Source organism: Myotis myotis, unplaced genomic scaffold (genome assembly GCF_014108235.1).
Source record: "Myotis myotis isolate mMyoMyo1 unplaced genomic scaffold, mMyoMyo1.p scaffold_m19_p_5, whole genome shotgun sequence".
Classification (NCBI taxonomy): Eukaryota; Metazoa; Chordata; class Mammalia; order Chiroptera; family Vespertilionidae; genus Myotis; species Myotis myotis.
The window spans coordinates 19,584,232-19,601,909 of record NW_023416357.1 but is presented as its reverse complement, the minus strand read 5'-3'; the positions used below and the strand labels follow the sequence as shown (position 1 = coordinate 19,601,909).

At 35.8% G+C, this 17,678-nt stretch overlaps 1 protein-coding gene across 2 annotated transcripts in view; it reads left to right on the top strand.

Annotated features, from left to right (window-relative positions):
• The window catches only part of CDH12 (cadherin 12), a 723,975-nt gene that overhangs the window by 641,324 nt on the left and 64,973 nt on the right, over positions 1-17,678 (top strand). For both annotated transcript variants that reach the window (XM_036310943.1, XM_036310944.1), the window contains one exon: positions 16,205-16,324. In XM_036310943.1, coding sequence (XP_036166836.1) covers positions 16,205-16,324 — 120 coding nt within the window. The remainder of the gene's footprint in view (positions 1-16,204; positions 16,325-17,678) is intronic.

Genomic DNA, 17,678 nt, shown 5'->3' with positions numbered 1-17,678 from the left:
GTAAAAATACCTATCAAGTTCTTTTGTCCATTTTAAAATCAAATTATTTATTTTTTCACTATTGAGTTGTATGTGATATATTTATTCTAGAGGCCCAGTGCACAAAAATTTGTGCACTGGGGGGTGGGGGGGGTCCCTCAGCCCAGCCTGTGCCCTCTCGCAGTCTGGGACCCCTCAGGGGATGTCCACCTGCCGGCTTAGGCCCACTCCCTGGGGGGATTGGGCCTAAGCCGGCAGTCGGACATCCCTTTCGCAGCCCAGGAGCCCTCAGGGGATGTCCACTTGCCAGCAGGGAGCAGGCCTAAGCTGCAGTCAGACATCCTTAGTGCTGCTGAGGAGGCAGGAGAGGCTCCCACCACCATTGCTGTGCTGGCAGCCATCAGCCTGGCTTGTGGCTGAGCATAGATCCCCCTGTGGGAGCGCACTGACCACCAGGGAACAGCTCCTGCATTGAGCATCTGCCCCCTGGTGGTCAGTGTGTGTCATAGTGACCAGTCATTCCCAGTCATTCTGCTGTTAGGGTCAATTTGCATATTACCCTTTTTTATATAGGATTATTATATAGGATATTCAAGTCATATTGATGATAGTGCAAGTAATATGCGGATAGAGCAAAATTGTTAAGGGAATAATTAAACCTCATCATGAATATAAATGACTGAAGGACTGTGATATTATTTGCCAAGCCTGTAATAGTTGCAAACAGATGGCGTTAAGGGTAAACATCTGGTTCCTTTGGAACTCAAATTTGTTGGAAAATCACACCTATAGGTAGGACTTAAAGTGAGGTTGAAGACTTGATAAAAACAGCACCCTGCATCCTGCACTCAACACCCGAAGTCTATTTCTGCCCCCCGTTTATCCTCTCTTTGCACTCTTCCACCCCCAGCCCCCCCTTCACTCTGGCAATCACCACATTGTTGTCTATGTCTGTTTTTTGTTTGTTTGCTTGTTTTGTTTTGTTAAACCCTTTACCTTTTGACCCAGCCTCCCAATTAGGGTCTGGATTGACCACGCTCAGGACCTGCTTTTAATACGTTGCATCAAGTATCTACTTTCAGGTGGCACTAGGCCAGGTTCTCTGGTTATCATGAGAGATGCAAAATAAACCAGATTGCCCTTGCCTTCAAGCGATGTACAAGCCAGGAGTGAAGCTAACTCTGTACATTAAGATCTGTAAAGCACGGTCATGTACAATAAATAATTTAATGTAAGTAAAGAGTGCTGTGGAAGTACCAGGGAGGAGAAATTCACTCTAGCCAGAAAGGTCACAGATACATCTATGGTGGCTTTGAGAGTTAGCTTGATGCAGGCATACAGGGCAGGGCTCCAGTGGGAAACACAGGCAGGTGGAACATAGCAGACAAGGCAGTTTGAGCAAGCCTTACCACAGAAACCAACCATGCAGAAATTATAGAATGCTTTTGAACACAAAGTGGGAGGCATGGGACACCAAGGGAGGGCCTGCAGCAACAAGGTGAACTGAGGCATAGGAACAGAGAAAGTTCAGGTCCGTTGCTAGGCAAGAAGAATGAGGGAATCAATCAGGTGGTGACACAGGTAGCTATAGAGCAGGCTTGTAGCCAATACTTACCCCTATAGTATCAGGCTTCACAGGGAGCCCATTATTGCTCCCCCTCCCCGTGGGGAGTCTGAATCTGTTTGTAGTAAATTTTCCACATTTTGCTTAAATCTTCTGGCCTGCAGATCTCATTCTTCAGCATCACTAGACACGACCCTGGGAAAAAACCCTCAGCTCACCATTCTGGTTATCAGTTATGATACTTAAATTTAGATTTCAAGGATAAATTTACAGCAAATATAAAAGCATAAGAGAGAGGAACCCCCAGGTGAAGAGTGTAAATTAAATCATAGAGGTAGAAAGGGAAGCAGGAACTGAGAAGTAAAGTTTTCCTGCAAAACAAGACGAACAGTGGGAGAAAGGCTGGTGAGGTTAAGCCACAGAAATGCCTTTTCCTGTTCTCATCTCTGAGATCCAATATTTTTTGTTTGTGTTCCCATGAGAAAGTTAAGTTGTATGGTAGCTTTTTCACTTACCAAATTTATTTTTTCCTTCTTCAAATTGTTTCTTCAACTATTAATATATATTTCATACCACAAGTATGGATTACTTCTATAATTTCTTCTCACAATAAACCAACCAATTGATTAATTCTGATGATTTAAGAAGTTGTTGAATATTTGAACCAGTACTTTTAATACATTAGGTCACACGTGTCATTAAGAAAGAACATGTCAATTTTCTGATGACTTTAATAAAAATATCAAAGCTATTATAAACATTAAGTAGCATATAACCTATCCAGTTTTCTTTACCATTTTAATGATGTTGTGTTCTATAATTTAATAATGGTATATAAGTACTCAAATAGTCAATCTTTTGGAATTATTTGATTAGGGTCAGAGTAGTGGGATATATAGTCTAATGCATTGCAAATGATGAGATCTAGGTGAGCCATGTTTACACTTATTTTTAAATGTTCTGATAAGTGTTTTTGTAATGCTGAGTTTTTACCTTATAAATTATGCTAGAAATATTTGTGACATTTTATAAACAACATTTTTATTGCAGAATATGTATTCATAACTAACATAATATGTTGGTGTTTCAATGATTGTTTCAGACTTGTCTTAAATACAATGAAAAAAAATACCTGACAATTCTCTCTGTCAGCTTTAGTTTTGGGTAACTGAGAAACTTTGAGGCATATAGGATTGGCTAATGATTCTGTCCCTAGGAACTTCAGATCGGCTTTGTCAGTAAATTTTCATTCAACATAACGACATTCTGTGCCTCATTTCTCTTCAGTAACAGAAGGCATCACTTGGAGATCTTTTTGTTAGCAAAATATAAAAGAGATTGATAACATAAGCTTGAGAATGCCAGAAGCTTTCTAGATGTCCAGAGTCATATGCAGCCAATACTTCGGACCAATGAATGTCAACTCCTGGATGGATAGTGAAAATGTCTCTCCATCAGATTTACAGAGAAAATCTCTGACCATCAGTTGAGGGGTCATTGAAAATGACAATGTCTTCCAATGGGGCTTATTTACAGGTGTGTGTGTGTGTGTGTGTGTGTGTGTGTGTGTGTGTGTGTTTGTGTGTGTGTCTTTTAGGGTATTTTTTCCCTCATTAAGCAACATTTCAGTTCATATTTTGTGGAAATTTCCTTTGAAATAACAGAAGTTTTATGTTGATTTTTTTTCAAGATGTTTTCAGGTTTACTCATAGTTATTTAATATTTTGGTAGTTTTGTGTTTTTCAGTTATTCTATGAATAAGGATAGGAAACTAAAAGATCAACTTATTTGCATTTGACTTTTCCTCCTGTCTTCCTTTAAAGTTTTGATTCGATCCATCCACATACTCTTTCCTCATTTCCAAATAATTAATAAGGTACATTTCACAAGAAGAATTAATTATAAATAGAACCTAGTTATGGAATATTGATTGGTTTGAAGAAAACTTTCACTGTTTGACATAAGATAAATTTAGCTACTTTGGCCACATCCAAATATAGATGACTTAATCCAACAATTGACCACTAATTATCGTGTAGTCCGTGGAGAGGCTTGCGGAGTGTTATTTTATAAAAAGGACCAAGAGGAAAGGAGGCAAACATCACTAATTGCCATTGTGTTTGCCTCACTAGCCACATTATCCACCTGCCTTCATGATTTGCCCGTTTAAGAAATGTTGATGGAGCCCTGGCCAAGTAGCTCAGTTGATTAGAGTGTCATCCCATTATGTCAATGTTGCAGATTTGATACCGGGCAGAGCACATACAAGAATAAGCCAATAAATATATAGAGAAGTGGTACAGCAGATCACTCTCTCTCTCTCCCCTTTCCTTTCTCTAAGAAATTAATAAATAAGTAAATTATTTTTGTAAATGTTGATGCAATAAAGATATTAGAGAAAAAAACATTGATCAAGAATGAAGAGATTTAGTTTCGTCCCCCAACACTCATAGTAATAAGGCACATTGGGGTGTAATTCAATGACATTCTTTGGCTGTTTTCCTCATTTCAAAAATTGAAAGTGCTAAAAAGAGATTTTATTTTAAGAAACTTCTAGCTCAAAAGGCCTGAGTCTATGAAGGCCAATGTTAATATTTCTTATTGAATTCCCAAAAATAGGCCTGGGCCTTAAACGTCCACATTTGTAAATTAACTTTGTTTTCAATGTATAAAGGGAATTGGAACATAGTATCCAATACCTAAAGATGCATTTTTCCAGAACTCATAGTCTTCTCTTAGTTCTACTTTATCTGATGTTATCTACCCTAAAATGAATGGAGACATGTTTGATATGAAACTATGAATTATCATTATGATATATGAAAGATATAGCTGGTGAGTCATTTTGGAGGGAAAGTATTTTAGATATAGACACATTTCATAGTTTTTGAACTTTATGCCATCACTTATTGAAATTCTAGTCTACCTTCTGTGAAGATGGGTAAAACTCAGATTTTTGTCATTTTCAAGTTGCTTCCTCATTTTGTTGTTTTTCTTTAATATGAAACTATACTAATTTTTTAATGACTTTAAGTTCTGTTTTAGCTTTTTTTTTCACTTTTCCCCCTAAATAGCACTACTTACATTTATTTTATAAGCTAAACTTGAAAATGGCCTTGTATATTTGGTGCAGTTTCTTTTTAAAATGAGCTTTACTGAGCTATCCGACTTTTCAACTATAAAATCACCAGCATTCTCTTACTTTATGTACGCCTCTTCTACAACGCCTACAGATGTAGAGTCACTCTATCTCTAAAACTGTGCTTTAATGGGTGTGGAACAGGTCTGTATTTCATAACATGCTGATTCAAATGAACAAATGTAAAACACATAAATATTTTTATCCCCCCACACTGAGCGTGAATCCCAAAGTAAGTTAGTGTAGTAAAAGCACATGAGAAGCATACCAATTAAAATTATTTCTTAATCAAATAATTATCTGAAAGACTGCAGTTTTCTTTACTCTTCTTATCTCCATGAACTATTACACCACATAATTGACTTTATACATCTATTTAGGACTTCCATTTATAAAAGAAAAAACACACAGTATTCAGTTATTTTAAGCAACCATTCATTAAATACTTGTGGTGGTTGCAGTACTAGATGATGTACCTGGGATGGGGAGATGAGTGAGGAAAACAAATATAAACAATTAAGTAAAATAAACTAGTTGTTTAGCTCTTGAAATATAAAAAAATACACATAATACACGCATACACACAAGTACATGTGAGAGTATACTATAATTTGGCAAAGGGAAAAATGCAACATTATTACTGGAATTAATTCATTTAGGTGTCAGTTACTTAAATTTCCTTCTCCTATTTCCTGAAACATTGAATGAAGCTTTGAGATTTATATTTTGTTGGTCAAATGGAGCTCGTATTATAATGGTTGGTATCTTAGACTGCCTCCGATACTTCACCTCATTCCATAGGCAATAAAAGTCAAACCTGGCCAGTGTGGAGTAACTGATATGCTAAGAAAGGCAGCTCTGGCCTCTGATATTAGCACAAAAAGGAGTTTAGGCAAAGGCAGCTGTTCTCCATCACATGTACTGAAACAGTGGTATTGCTTTAATGGATATGATTACTTCCTATAGCGGAGTGTGAGAAAATAGAAAAAAACAAACACATCTTTTTGATGTCTAGAATGCAAAAGACAGGAGAATACGCCTTCGTGATTGTGTGATGACATGTGTTATCAAGTCTGCACACATGTGGAAGCATAGTCTGAGCAGAAGCTTTTTTAGGTAAAGTATTTTGTTCACATTACCTCTGTAAAAGCAGCTTCAGAGTCGAGCTTCAGAGCATATTATGGGTAATATTTTTCTTCCAAAAGATGAGCCCACAAAGGCAGTGGCTCCCCCAGGTGCAAGGAGCTGCAGCTTTGCTAAAACCCGGGGTGACGGCAGGAATGTGTTCTGAGAGTGGTGGGGCTCCTGATCAGAATTGCAATATTCCTCTGCAGTGAGCCAGGGACCAAATCTCCTTCTCCCCACTATTTTTTGGGAGACATTATAATAATATTTAAAAGGAAAATATCCCTTATACTTTCTTTTTGTTCAGAAATTAAGACCACAAGTACTTTCAATGATCCAATTCCACTTTTTGAAAAATTTTGGTATCATTTTTCTCTTTCATTTATTGAAAAACTATTTTAATAATTAAAATATAAAAACTTTATGAACAATGAAGTATGCTGAGATTTTCATTTCCTAATTAAAAATATGAGAGTAGTATCTTAAATATATTTATTTCCTATCGGAAATATTTAAACAAATATGTTTTGTTATTTAAATATGTAATGCTTATTTAGAAATAAATTAATCATCTAATATTAATCAATTTGTATATGCAAGGATATATATTATCTTTTTGTTTGTAATAGTAATTAATAACATAAACTAGATTACCATTAATAATGGATTGGCTTTAAAAATAGTATAATTATTTATTTGGAAATAGTTGTATATTTATTAAAAGTATGTCACCCACTAATATTTAAAAACTGAATGCTTATCATTCTATATTGTTAAATTTTCAAAAAGCAGTTTACAATGTTTATGAATAGAATGATTTCAATTTAGTTACATTTATTATTAATAGGCATTGCTGCCCTAGCCAGTTTGGCTCTGTGGATAGAGTATTGGCCTTGGGAGCAAAGGGTTCCAGGTTCGATTCCGGTCAAGGGCAGGTACCTAGGTTTCAGGCTCCTCCCCAGCCTGGGCCCTGGTCGGGGCACATGCAGGAGGCAACCAATTGATGTGTTTCTCTCACATCAATATTTCCCTCTCTTTCCCTCTCTCTTCCACTCTCTCTGAAAATCAATAGAAAAATATTCTCCGGTGAGAATTTTTTTTTAAAAAAAGCATTGTTTATATTCTAAATAAGATACACATTTACTGGTAGAGAAATATTAACTGGCCTATTACAATGGAATGAATTTTTCCTTCAGCTACTTATTCATAATAGTAAATTTATTTTATTTTGGTTATGCATTTAGTTTTCCATCTATATTAAATAATTGTAAAAGTCATGTTGAAATATTTTATCTATCATACTAAATAGTGTCTATAATTTGCACTCAGTAAGGGGTAAAATAATGGGGAAATGAAGGAGATTCAAAGCATTATTATCAGGAAGAAATTCTAAGTGGGGAGATAAAGTTGGAGCACAATAGAAACATAAATGGAAAGTCACAGATATTGTCAAGTTTAGAAAAATAAAAAAATAAAATTATCCAATTAAATCAGTACAATGTATAAAAATCCTACCCAAGAACTTTCTATTCCTTTCATATTACATTTGGTCACATAAATATTGATATTAACAAAATACTGATGTTATCATATCACAATACATGACCAGAGGTAATTGAGTCATGGATCTGATAGCCACAGTTCTGGCTCCTTGCTTCATGGGCAAAGACAGTTAAACTCTTGCCAAACCTGTAACATGTTCACAGCCCATGATGCAATGATTACAAGGCTCCCCAAGCAAATAACTTCTGACCACATACACAGAGAATAACTTTTAAAGTATTTTTATAAGTGAAAATGTACATCACCATAAGAGTGATCATTTTTTAAATTAAAATCAAGATAGAAACATATAAAGTAAACATTTGATAGAAACTTATGTAAAGTGAAATAAAGTTGAAAATTGCATCAATGTTTAATTTCATCGATTATCACACTAATCAGGGTCTTTTGTCTAGAATCAAAAAATATTTTCATATAGTGGGACCTAAAGTTTTTATTCAAAAATGCCCATTTTAGATCAGATTGTGTTGCTTAACTATTATATCATTAGTTAATCAATTGGGAGAATTTGTATTAGAAGGCATATTAAATCTAGTAATTGAATTTTGTTAGCTACAACACAGTTCTGCCCTGATAAATTGGGTTACAATGAATCTGGCAAAACAAGTAGATTTCCAAGTCCTTTTTTGTGTGTAACAATTATTAAAACCATACCTCAGTCTCAATCACTACAGCATTTAAAACAGCAACATAAAAGGAACAAAACCTTAATATTAAATCACAGTCCTGAAACACAAACAACACACATTCTCTATTGGCTAAGATTATTCAACAATAATGGCTACAGTTATTATTAAATCTTAGTTGTATGTGCTTTCTATCATTATACATGTGGATCTGTGAGCACTTTTGCAAATATTGCAGCATCAAGTGGCATAATCATGTCTCAGAATTTATGAATGAATCAATAATCAATGCCACTTCCTTCCAGTGAACTGCTATAAAGAAAGTTCTAGGCTGTCTTATAATAAATTTTCCAGAGATATGACCTCAAGGTAGCCCTTGATTTTACAAAAGTCTGTCTCCTTCCTTGGAACTGAGAGTAGAATTGTACACTCTTCTGTAGACTTCACATGGCTTGATGTGTCAGGGTTGCCAATATGCTAGTAATTGATTTATTGTACTCTTTTGCCACTGGCACTGAGTGTTCTCAAGGATTTGAAGCTGCTCCTTTGATTTCTGTAACAGACAGCAGAGCAGCATCACTGTCATACTGTTGACAGGATAGGATGCTGAGCTTTTTGCCTGAGTCAAAATACATCATAAAGCTTCATTATAAACCTTTAATGTTGATTAATCAAAAATATTTAAGCTAAACTCATTGTTTTTTATAAATTTACCTTATTCAAGAGACATGTGTTAAGTACTTTTGTATACCAAGCTCCGTAGTGGGTACAGGGATTCCAAAGAGAACTATAAGCAGTCTTTTTTTTTTTTTCTGTGTGCTGTGCTTGCTGCCCAGTGGAAACACGCGAGATGTGAAACAAGATGCTCTTTGAACATATGGAAATGACGTTCTGGAAGAGGATCTACTGAGGCCAGTCTTTCATTTGGGCTGAAGGTCACTTTGGTGAAGGAGAGCATTTCTGATATCCATAACAGAACATACAAAGAGCAGGATAGGAATGAACACTGTGTCTTAGGGAAGTAATACTCTATCGAGGCAGAAGAAAGTAGTAGACAAAAAGTGTGGCAATAGGCGAACCTGGAAATGTAGGTAGGGACAGATTCACAAAGAGAGCATTAAAGAGGGCGCTTGCATTTTTGAAAGACAAATATGGCTAAAAGTGTACAGGGTGGATGGTAGTTGATTATGACAGGCAACCAGGGGATTATTAAATATTATAACTCTAAAATTCAGGTGGAAGTAGTAAAATTTTAAAGGAAAATAGTGAAAGAATGAAGAAGACAAACGTAATTTATCAATGTATATTCAATAGAGATGGGACAAGGTGTAAACCCTAAGTGATTAAAAAAAGTTTAGAATGTAACTAAGAAATTGAGTGTACCTTGTTCTAGTTAACTAGTAGTTTAGTGATTTAAACTATTGGGAAATATAGCTGATGATCCAGTCCCTAGGCTAGGGGAGCATATGAGTGAGGTTGTAGAGTCGGGCATACAGAGTGAGAGACAAAAGTTGAGGTGTGTGAAAAGGGTTCTGTAAAGATCACTAAGAAATGGTGATCACTAAAAAAAGGGGAGAGCTGAGAACAAATGATGCTGAGGAAACCAACCATAGTTGGAGGCAACTTGAAGAAGAAGCTTTATTTCGACCAATTAAATGCCCCCAGAGAAGACAAACAGGAAAGATCAGAGAAGCAGAAGCAGGAATAGGAAGTTGAAGGAATACAGTTGTGGGCCTACACTGTGCTAACAGGAAGTACTAGGATGGGGGAAAGCAAGATTTCAAACAAAGGAAGAGATGGAAGTACTCTGTGAAAGTGTAACAGTGAATGGGCTTGTCTGTCGTCCTCCCAAGGGTAGACTGGGTTATGGGAAGAGACTGAGATGCAGACACCAGAGCAGGCGATTTATGTACTTAGTTTATACTTTGCAAACCTTTTGTGGAATTTAGATATATGTTTCCAATTCTTAGATGAGAAGCTCAGAGTTCACCAAAAATTCATTGCCCATGTTTGTTGGACAGTGGATACAACACATTTCCCTGAAGAGGAGGTCTGAAGAAGCTGAAGAGTTAAATTGTAAAATGAAAAAATGTCGATGGTTATCAATCAGACTGCGAACAGTCTTGAAAGAGTTCAGACTGAATGCAGTGGTTCATGGCACAGCACTGAGGAATTTGGACAGAGCAGTGATAATGTTCAAAATCCTATAACCAGACCAATAATCTGCAATAATGACAAAGTTATTTTGGAAATAGTTAAGATTGGATATTGTTTCAATTTGTACAACATATTTACTGCAATTAGAAGGAAACCAATGAAATCTTACCCCTTTTTCTAAAGAAGAAGAATTTTAACAACCATTTCACACAGGCTCCCTATGTGCCAGTTATTATACTAAGCAATTTATATGCATTAACTCACAAATGGGTTTCATGAGATCCTGACCATTTATACTCTCATTTTGGATTAGAAATAACAGAAGGTTAGAGTGTTTAAGTGAATTGCCAACATGTTGTTAATTTAAAGTTACAGAAATGCCCATTTAAATCAAAGTATAAAATTTCACACACAAAAAGAATTTATGGTCTCATATCATCAAAATGCTTGGGGTTAAGCTTCATCGGGGTTTGATCAAGAGTCCGCATTTATTTTTCCTGGGATTCCCAAGTTTGTGCCTCTCATGTGTGACTGTCTCTAGCCACTTTCCCCCAAGGTGTTGCAGTAGGTAATGAAGTTCCACACATTTGCACACCTGTGTCCAGAGAAAAAGAGAAAGAGGGCATTTCTTAGAAGGTCTCAGCAAACATCTCTGCTTTTATTAACTCGGAATGGGTTATATTTACACCCCCTAATCAACCATTATTAGCCAGAAAAAAGTCTGTGTTTGTTTGTTTAGACTTGAGCCAAACACCTTCAAAAGAGTTAAGCTTCATCTAACATGTAAGGAAGTGTGAGGGGCATAGTGATATATGAATATGTATATAAACACTTTTTAACCTTAGGTGGGATTAATTTGGGTCAATCACTACACCATCTACTGAAATCATATTATCTTTACAGAATTAAAATAACTTGCAAACGATCATTTATTTCATTACAGAGCTGGTTGTATGATTCAGTACTTCTGACTTCTGGTTTTTACACACACACACACACACACACACATACATACACACACAAATACACTCAATTTGTATTTTTCCCTCCATTAAAACTAGATAGATAGATAATGGAAATAGAGTGAGAGAGAGATGATGGATACATGGGATAGATGAATAAATGAATGGATGCATGGATTCTTGGGTTGATTAATAGGTAGAAAGACCTTTCTTACCCTTAACATGGCAGAATCCTTGAATCAAATAAAAACAATTAAGTTTAGGCATGTATGGTGTGTATTAGAAAAGCTAATTAATCACAATAACCATCCTTAACACCTTGCTTAGAGGCATTTGAATCAGACAGGCTTTATTTATCCTTCAAGAATACAATGCTGCACAGAAAAAAAAAAGAAGCAAAGTTTACTGAGTTATAGCTTAGAGCCGCTGAGTGAATGAATTCCAAACCAGTATCTTTCATCATGAGTTTTATGGAATTTCCTGTGAAAATAATTTTCAAATGACACTAGGCACAAAGGCGGCAACTGGCACCATCACTGGAAATCGGAATTCAGTAGGTCTCACTGAGAACAGACATTAGCATTTGTACTGATGTTCCTGGTATAGAATTCTTGGCACACAAAGGAGAGATAAAAGGCTCATAAAAATGGATTCACTTATCCATCAAAGTACAGTTGACTCACAAGGTATAAATATGTATAGTTTAAAATTTTTAGGACACAGCTAGGATGAGATTTTATAACCTTAGAGTGCTTTTGGGTTCTTGGGCTGAATAACAAATCATAAGTTGTTGTCACAGCATTAGGGTTGCTGGGGGACACTGTGAGGCCAGGCTGAACAGGGTCGGAATTGGGTTCAGAGAGAAACCAAGTTCCCTGCTCTGATCCTAGTAGTACATCTGAAGGGGACATTACTTCCATTCTAGGAAATTGTTATGACAGAAGTTCTTTCTAATCATTAAAAGTTCTGGTTATTTCACACAAATTTAACAAGTATACACCAAAGGACTTGTATGCAAGCATATAAGCCTAACCAATGGACACAGACAACAGGGGGGTGAGGGCATGAGTGGTGGTGGGGGGTTTGGGGGGGATAATGGGGGGATAAGGACACATATGAAATACCTTAATCAATAAAGAAATTAAGAAAAAAACAAGTACACAAACTCTTCTTTCTTGAGTCGCTAAGGAAGTAATCCAACCATCCTAGTCTCATTTCCATTTTGATACATTTTAAATAAGTATTCTCAAAATTGCATTTTCTAACATACAGAAGATAAAGTCTAGATCAGTATAAGAACATTGAGGGGTGGGATGTGAGGATAGGAATCATGCTAGTGTTACACATTTGGGAGTTGTCACCCTATGCGTGGTGCAGGAGAAGAGAAAGTGAGTTCATATGTATTTATTTTATTTACATACAATTTAATAGCACATACGATGTGGAAAATGCATAATTTCCTGAAAAATATTAACTAATTTAATACTGCTGAAATGGATACTATTTTTTTTCACATTTTTGCATATGGGGAATCTAAAACAGAGAGGTTAACTAATTAGCTTGAGGTCACACACTTGGCCAGTGGTAGATGTAGGTCGATGTACGATTCAAACCTAGGCACTAGGGCTCCAGAAGCAAAGATGGCTTTCACAATGGCAAGCAATGCAACCTCTTCTGTTGGGGAAAGTTTCTAGAGAAATTATATCGGGCTGAGCTTCTCAGGCCTGGGTACTCATTAGACTTATCTGCCAAGGTTGTAAAAAGTTCTGATACTTGGCACACCCCGAACAATTAAATTAGACTTTCTGATGGGGGCTCAGGAATTGGTATTCTTCGTCCTTGTAGATGCCTTATATGCAGCCCTTGTGTGAGACAAAGAGGTCAGAGGCATCATTTACAACTTTCAGGGGCAAACGCAGTAAGAGAATCCTCAGAAGGAAAAGCCAAGTGGGCAGTGCGGTGAAATCTAATGTGAAGTGGATTAAAGGACCCAGTTACTTTAAATACTAAACTCACCTGCTGTGCATCTATGCTTAGTTTTACTTTATAATTAAATTCTCCTTTAGCAGACCTCCAATATCTTTGTGGAATCTCATACATGCACACACACACACACACACACACACACACACACACACACACTCTATGTGGCCTGGCTCTAAAGACCTTTATGCTTTACATTCCTCTGCTGTTGATGCCTTTTTTATGTAATAATATGTACATATATTTTCAAATTCTGTTTCAGAAGCAATTTCTACGTATTTATGATTCTCTATCTAACTCTAAGTGTTTTATTTCTTGTTTATAATGCAATGTATACATAAAGTAAAAGCAAAAAGGAAATGATATGCCATGTGAAATTCCTCTCTCTTTTCCTGCTTATTCATCGGTGTGAAGGGTTAATGTTATTCACAAAGGTATTTATATTAAATCCCCTAGGTTTACATTGCATATTGTGGCTATGCAATGGGGTTTTTTAATGCATTGTCACTCATTTTTGGTTCTGCTTTCTGAAGTGAGAACATCGATACATTTGCAAATTCAAGACAAGTTAAACTCCCAATTTAGTGTTTTAAAATCCTGTAAAGGCCATAACTAGCTGCTGGATCACCCGTTTAGAGTGTTGTGTGTATAGTATGTGTGTCCTTTGTGTGTATATATGAGCACGATAAGTATCAAATTGATAAACATTTATTCGGGGCTCACTTCATGACAGGCACCACATATACAAAGAGTAAATGTGGAAGAACTGTTGATGTAAATGGTTTTACAGTTCACGAGAGTACAGAGGGTGGAGAAAATATCTCTACTTATTGCAGAAAAACTAGGATTCCTAGAAAAGACAGTGGAGCTGGGACATCAAGGGTGAGTAGGATTTCTCCAGCTGGTGGAGGTGAATGTCCTCCAGGTAACAGGATCTCTTGGGCAGGAGCACAGAGGAATGAAAGAGCTTCAAATAAACAGTCAGTAAGTCTGTGTGGTCCCTGCAGGAGGCCCCTGGCAGCATAGTTGGAAAATACTCTGGGAGGGATATTGAAACCCATTCATGCCATGCTATCCATAGCATGTCAATGGGTTTAGATTATTTTTCTTTTAATAGGAAGAGAAACCCATTAGATTTTTAATGAAGGAGAGTACCATGATTGATTTTGTGCTATGGGACAATGACTCTGATGCCTTTATGTAAAAAGAGGTGGAGGAAAAAGCAAGTTAGGGATGCTTTTCAGCCTTGCAATTGTAAGTGGGGATGCAAGCCAGCTGAGATAGTTGCAGGGATGAGAAAAGGCAAATAATGTATTCAACTAATAGAATATCAAAATAGATCCAGAGACACAGAAGCATGGAACAGACTGTTGAATCTCAGAGGAAAGGCGGGTGTGAGTGGGTTGGAATAGATTAACCAAAGAACTTGTATGTTTGTATGTATAAGCCGGGGGAGGGGGGTCAAAGGGGGGGAAAGGAGGACATATATAATACTTTCAACAATAAAAGTAAAAATTTTTAAAAAGAAAAGCAAAAAAATGGAATATTTATATTCATCAGGGAAATTAATAAAAGATATTTCAAACAGGCCATCGATGCACTTTAATCCACTTATATTTTCCATGTATTTCTAGCAAGTTTGTTGATTTACTACCCAAGATACCCCCCCCACACACACACACAAAAGAGTGGAATATAAAACTGTCATGCTGGACATGGCATTTGACAGAGTAAGTAATTATGTAACATATATTTTATTGTATGTTCGGAGTAGTACCATGGTGTGCTCCACTGCACACTTGTTTATTGAAAGAAGAAATGAATGAATCAATGAATTAATGCCTACTTTAACATCACTGCACTTCAATACTTTGATTGTAAAATTTGGACATTGTTTCAAAATATTTCTTTAAAAAAAAAAGCCTGAGCAACTGAAAGGAAAGTAGCAATTTTATATTCCCCAAACTGAGCAGTTACTTTTGACTCCTCCAAAAGGTAAAAGGGGTGCTGCTGGTTGTATAACTTGAGGTGCACATATTACTCCTTTATGCTCAGTAGAGATTTCCTTCCTTCATTAGCAACATATTAATTTATTTACTTCTAGTTTGATATTTTTGCTTTTACTTTATTTCAAGTCAGAATAGTGGCGTTGAACAGGACAGTAAGAAGAGGTACTCACTTAAAAAGTTGTAGGAGGCAGAGACCAAATGGATGGTTACCAGAAGGGAAGGGATGGATAATATTGTAATAAGTTTACAAGGTGACACATCATTACTAGATTTAATGGAATGATTACACTGTAAGGTATAAAAATCCCAAACAACTATTCTGTGCACTCGAAACTGAAATAACCAATATAAGTTTGTATACAACTATACTTAATAAAAAGTCAAACAAAGTTTGTAAAGACTCAAGTATGACTATGAATATAGAAGACTAAAAAAATTTCCTTCAATTTCTCTTAGTACATAAGTAATATGACCAAGTGTCAAAAAAGATGAGAAATGCTACAGATAATTAGGACTGTCTTTAATGTTCTATGTCAATGAGCCTTTGGGTTAATGCAGTCTAGAGACAGAGAGGTGCTCTCACAGTTATGTTTGCAATTATTTTGGGTTCCTCAATTTCTCAAATACTATCCTAATTAAAGGTTCCCTAATGCTGGTATGTAATTGTTGATTTTTAAATTGCAACTGCAAATTACTTACACCCTTGAAAGTTCAATAAGCCTTTAAACCTTTTAGCTTTTCTATTGATGTCCTAATCATGAAATTAAAGCATATGTAGTAAGCAGAAGAGATCATGTAAGCAGTGGCATGTTCTCTATGGGGTACAAATCAATAAAATTATCTTGATGACTTTTAGTTCAATGATCTAGCTACTGGAAGTGGACACAGCTTTTAAAATTGATATTTAAAGCATGCATCATTTGCACGAACTATATCATTGCCTAACATTTTGGTTATAATGGCTAAATTATTATCAGTGACATCATATGCTCACAGAGTAATGCCAAATTCCCCCCAAAAGAAGCCCAGCAGATAATGTACATGGCCTTGATCTCAGTCAAATAAAGATGCTAGAGTCTTATCTTCTTATTTTCCAGGTGCATATGTGCTCCAGGTCAAGGCCACGGATGCAGATGACCCAACCTATGGAAACAGTGCTCGAGTCGTTTACAGCATTCTTCAGGGACAACCTTATTTCTCTATTGATCCCAAGACAGGTAAATTTTTTATTAGAAATAACATTACCACCTTCAAATATTTAAACTTTAATTAAATCTTGGCATGGGAAGTTGCCTATTCTAATACTACAATAAAGTTTGCATGCACTGCAATTAAGCAAAGGAAAATAGGGTCTTACCTCACTGCTGCAGAACTATTTCCTTTGGATTGAATATAAATCTTTGTGTAAATATAAATCTTTCTTACATATGTGTGTCAACTCCACATTTGCTAGTTAGAATTCTCTGTATGATTTACTTTACATTTTCAAAAGTCTTTGCTTTTTAAAATTTTTTATTATCCTGGCTAAAACAGACCTTTATTTCAGGTTTTCTTGGCTGGGTTCAATCATGTTCAGTTTGGGCCTTGTTGACATATGGTATGATCATGGAGCTTTTATTGCTATTTTCATCAAAGGTTATGAATGATGGACTTGGATTAATAAAGTTTTATGCTTCTAGTAGGGAAAAGATAGGGTTGGAAAACTAGAAACACCAAACTAGTCTGTTTTTAAAACCAGTCTCATTTTTAAGTAAAGACATTTAAATTGTTTTCAAAAACAAATATATAAGAATCTATGGGAAGTCTAGAAAGGGCAGGAGGGTAGACAGAAATATTTTGTATTTGTTTTTAAATAAAATGAGGTCCCCATGCTTTGAGAGAAACTGTTTTACATGCTGGATAGGAGAAATATATCAACAAATATTGAAGGGAAGTTATCTAAAATATTAAACATCCTTTTATCAGGCGGAAGCATGATGGGTTATTTTTTCTTACATAATTACCTATCTTTTCTAAATGTACCATAATGGGTAATCTAATAGGAATAGAAGTATGAACAATACATGTGTCTTACATCTTTTCAAACTCTAAGAAGCACTTCTCAGCGACAGAGGGGATGGAGGAATGAGAAAAGAGGTGAGAGATTGGTGAGGTATTAGAGTATAGTTACTGGCTTGCAGTGATTAACTCTATAGACTAGGTGAGTTTATGTACTCAGATTAAATGTGGGAGCAGAAAGATGAAGGGCTTGATATTATGGACATGACTACAGATGGAGCCAATATCTATCTTTAAGAAAATGTAAGATAAAATCATACAAAGATGAACTTAAACAGACTGCATGGATAAAAATATAATTGTTAAAGTCAAATTAATATTAGACAGATACAATTATATGAGTCAAACACTTACATTCCCTTGACTTTACTTGTTAATAACCAACCTCGAATAAATTCTAATGTCTTTAGAAAATATTATATCATAGAAAAGTAGTATATTCATAATATGGTTTATAATTGCGTATTTTTATTTTTTACATAATGATTATTATTTAGAACTGAAGATGAAACA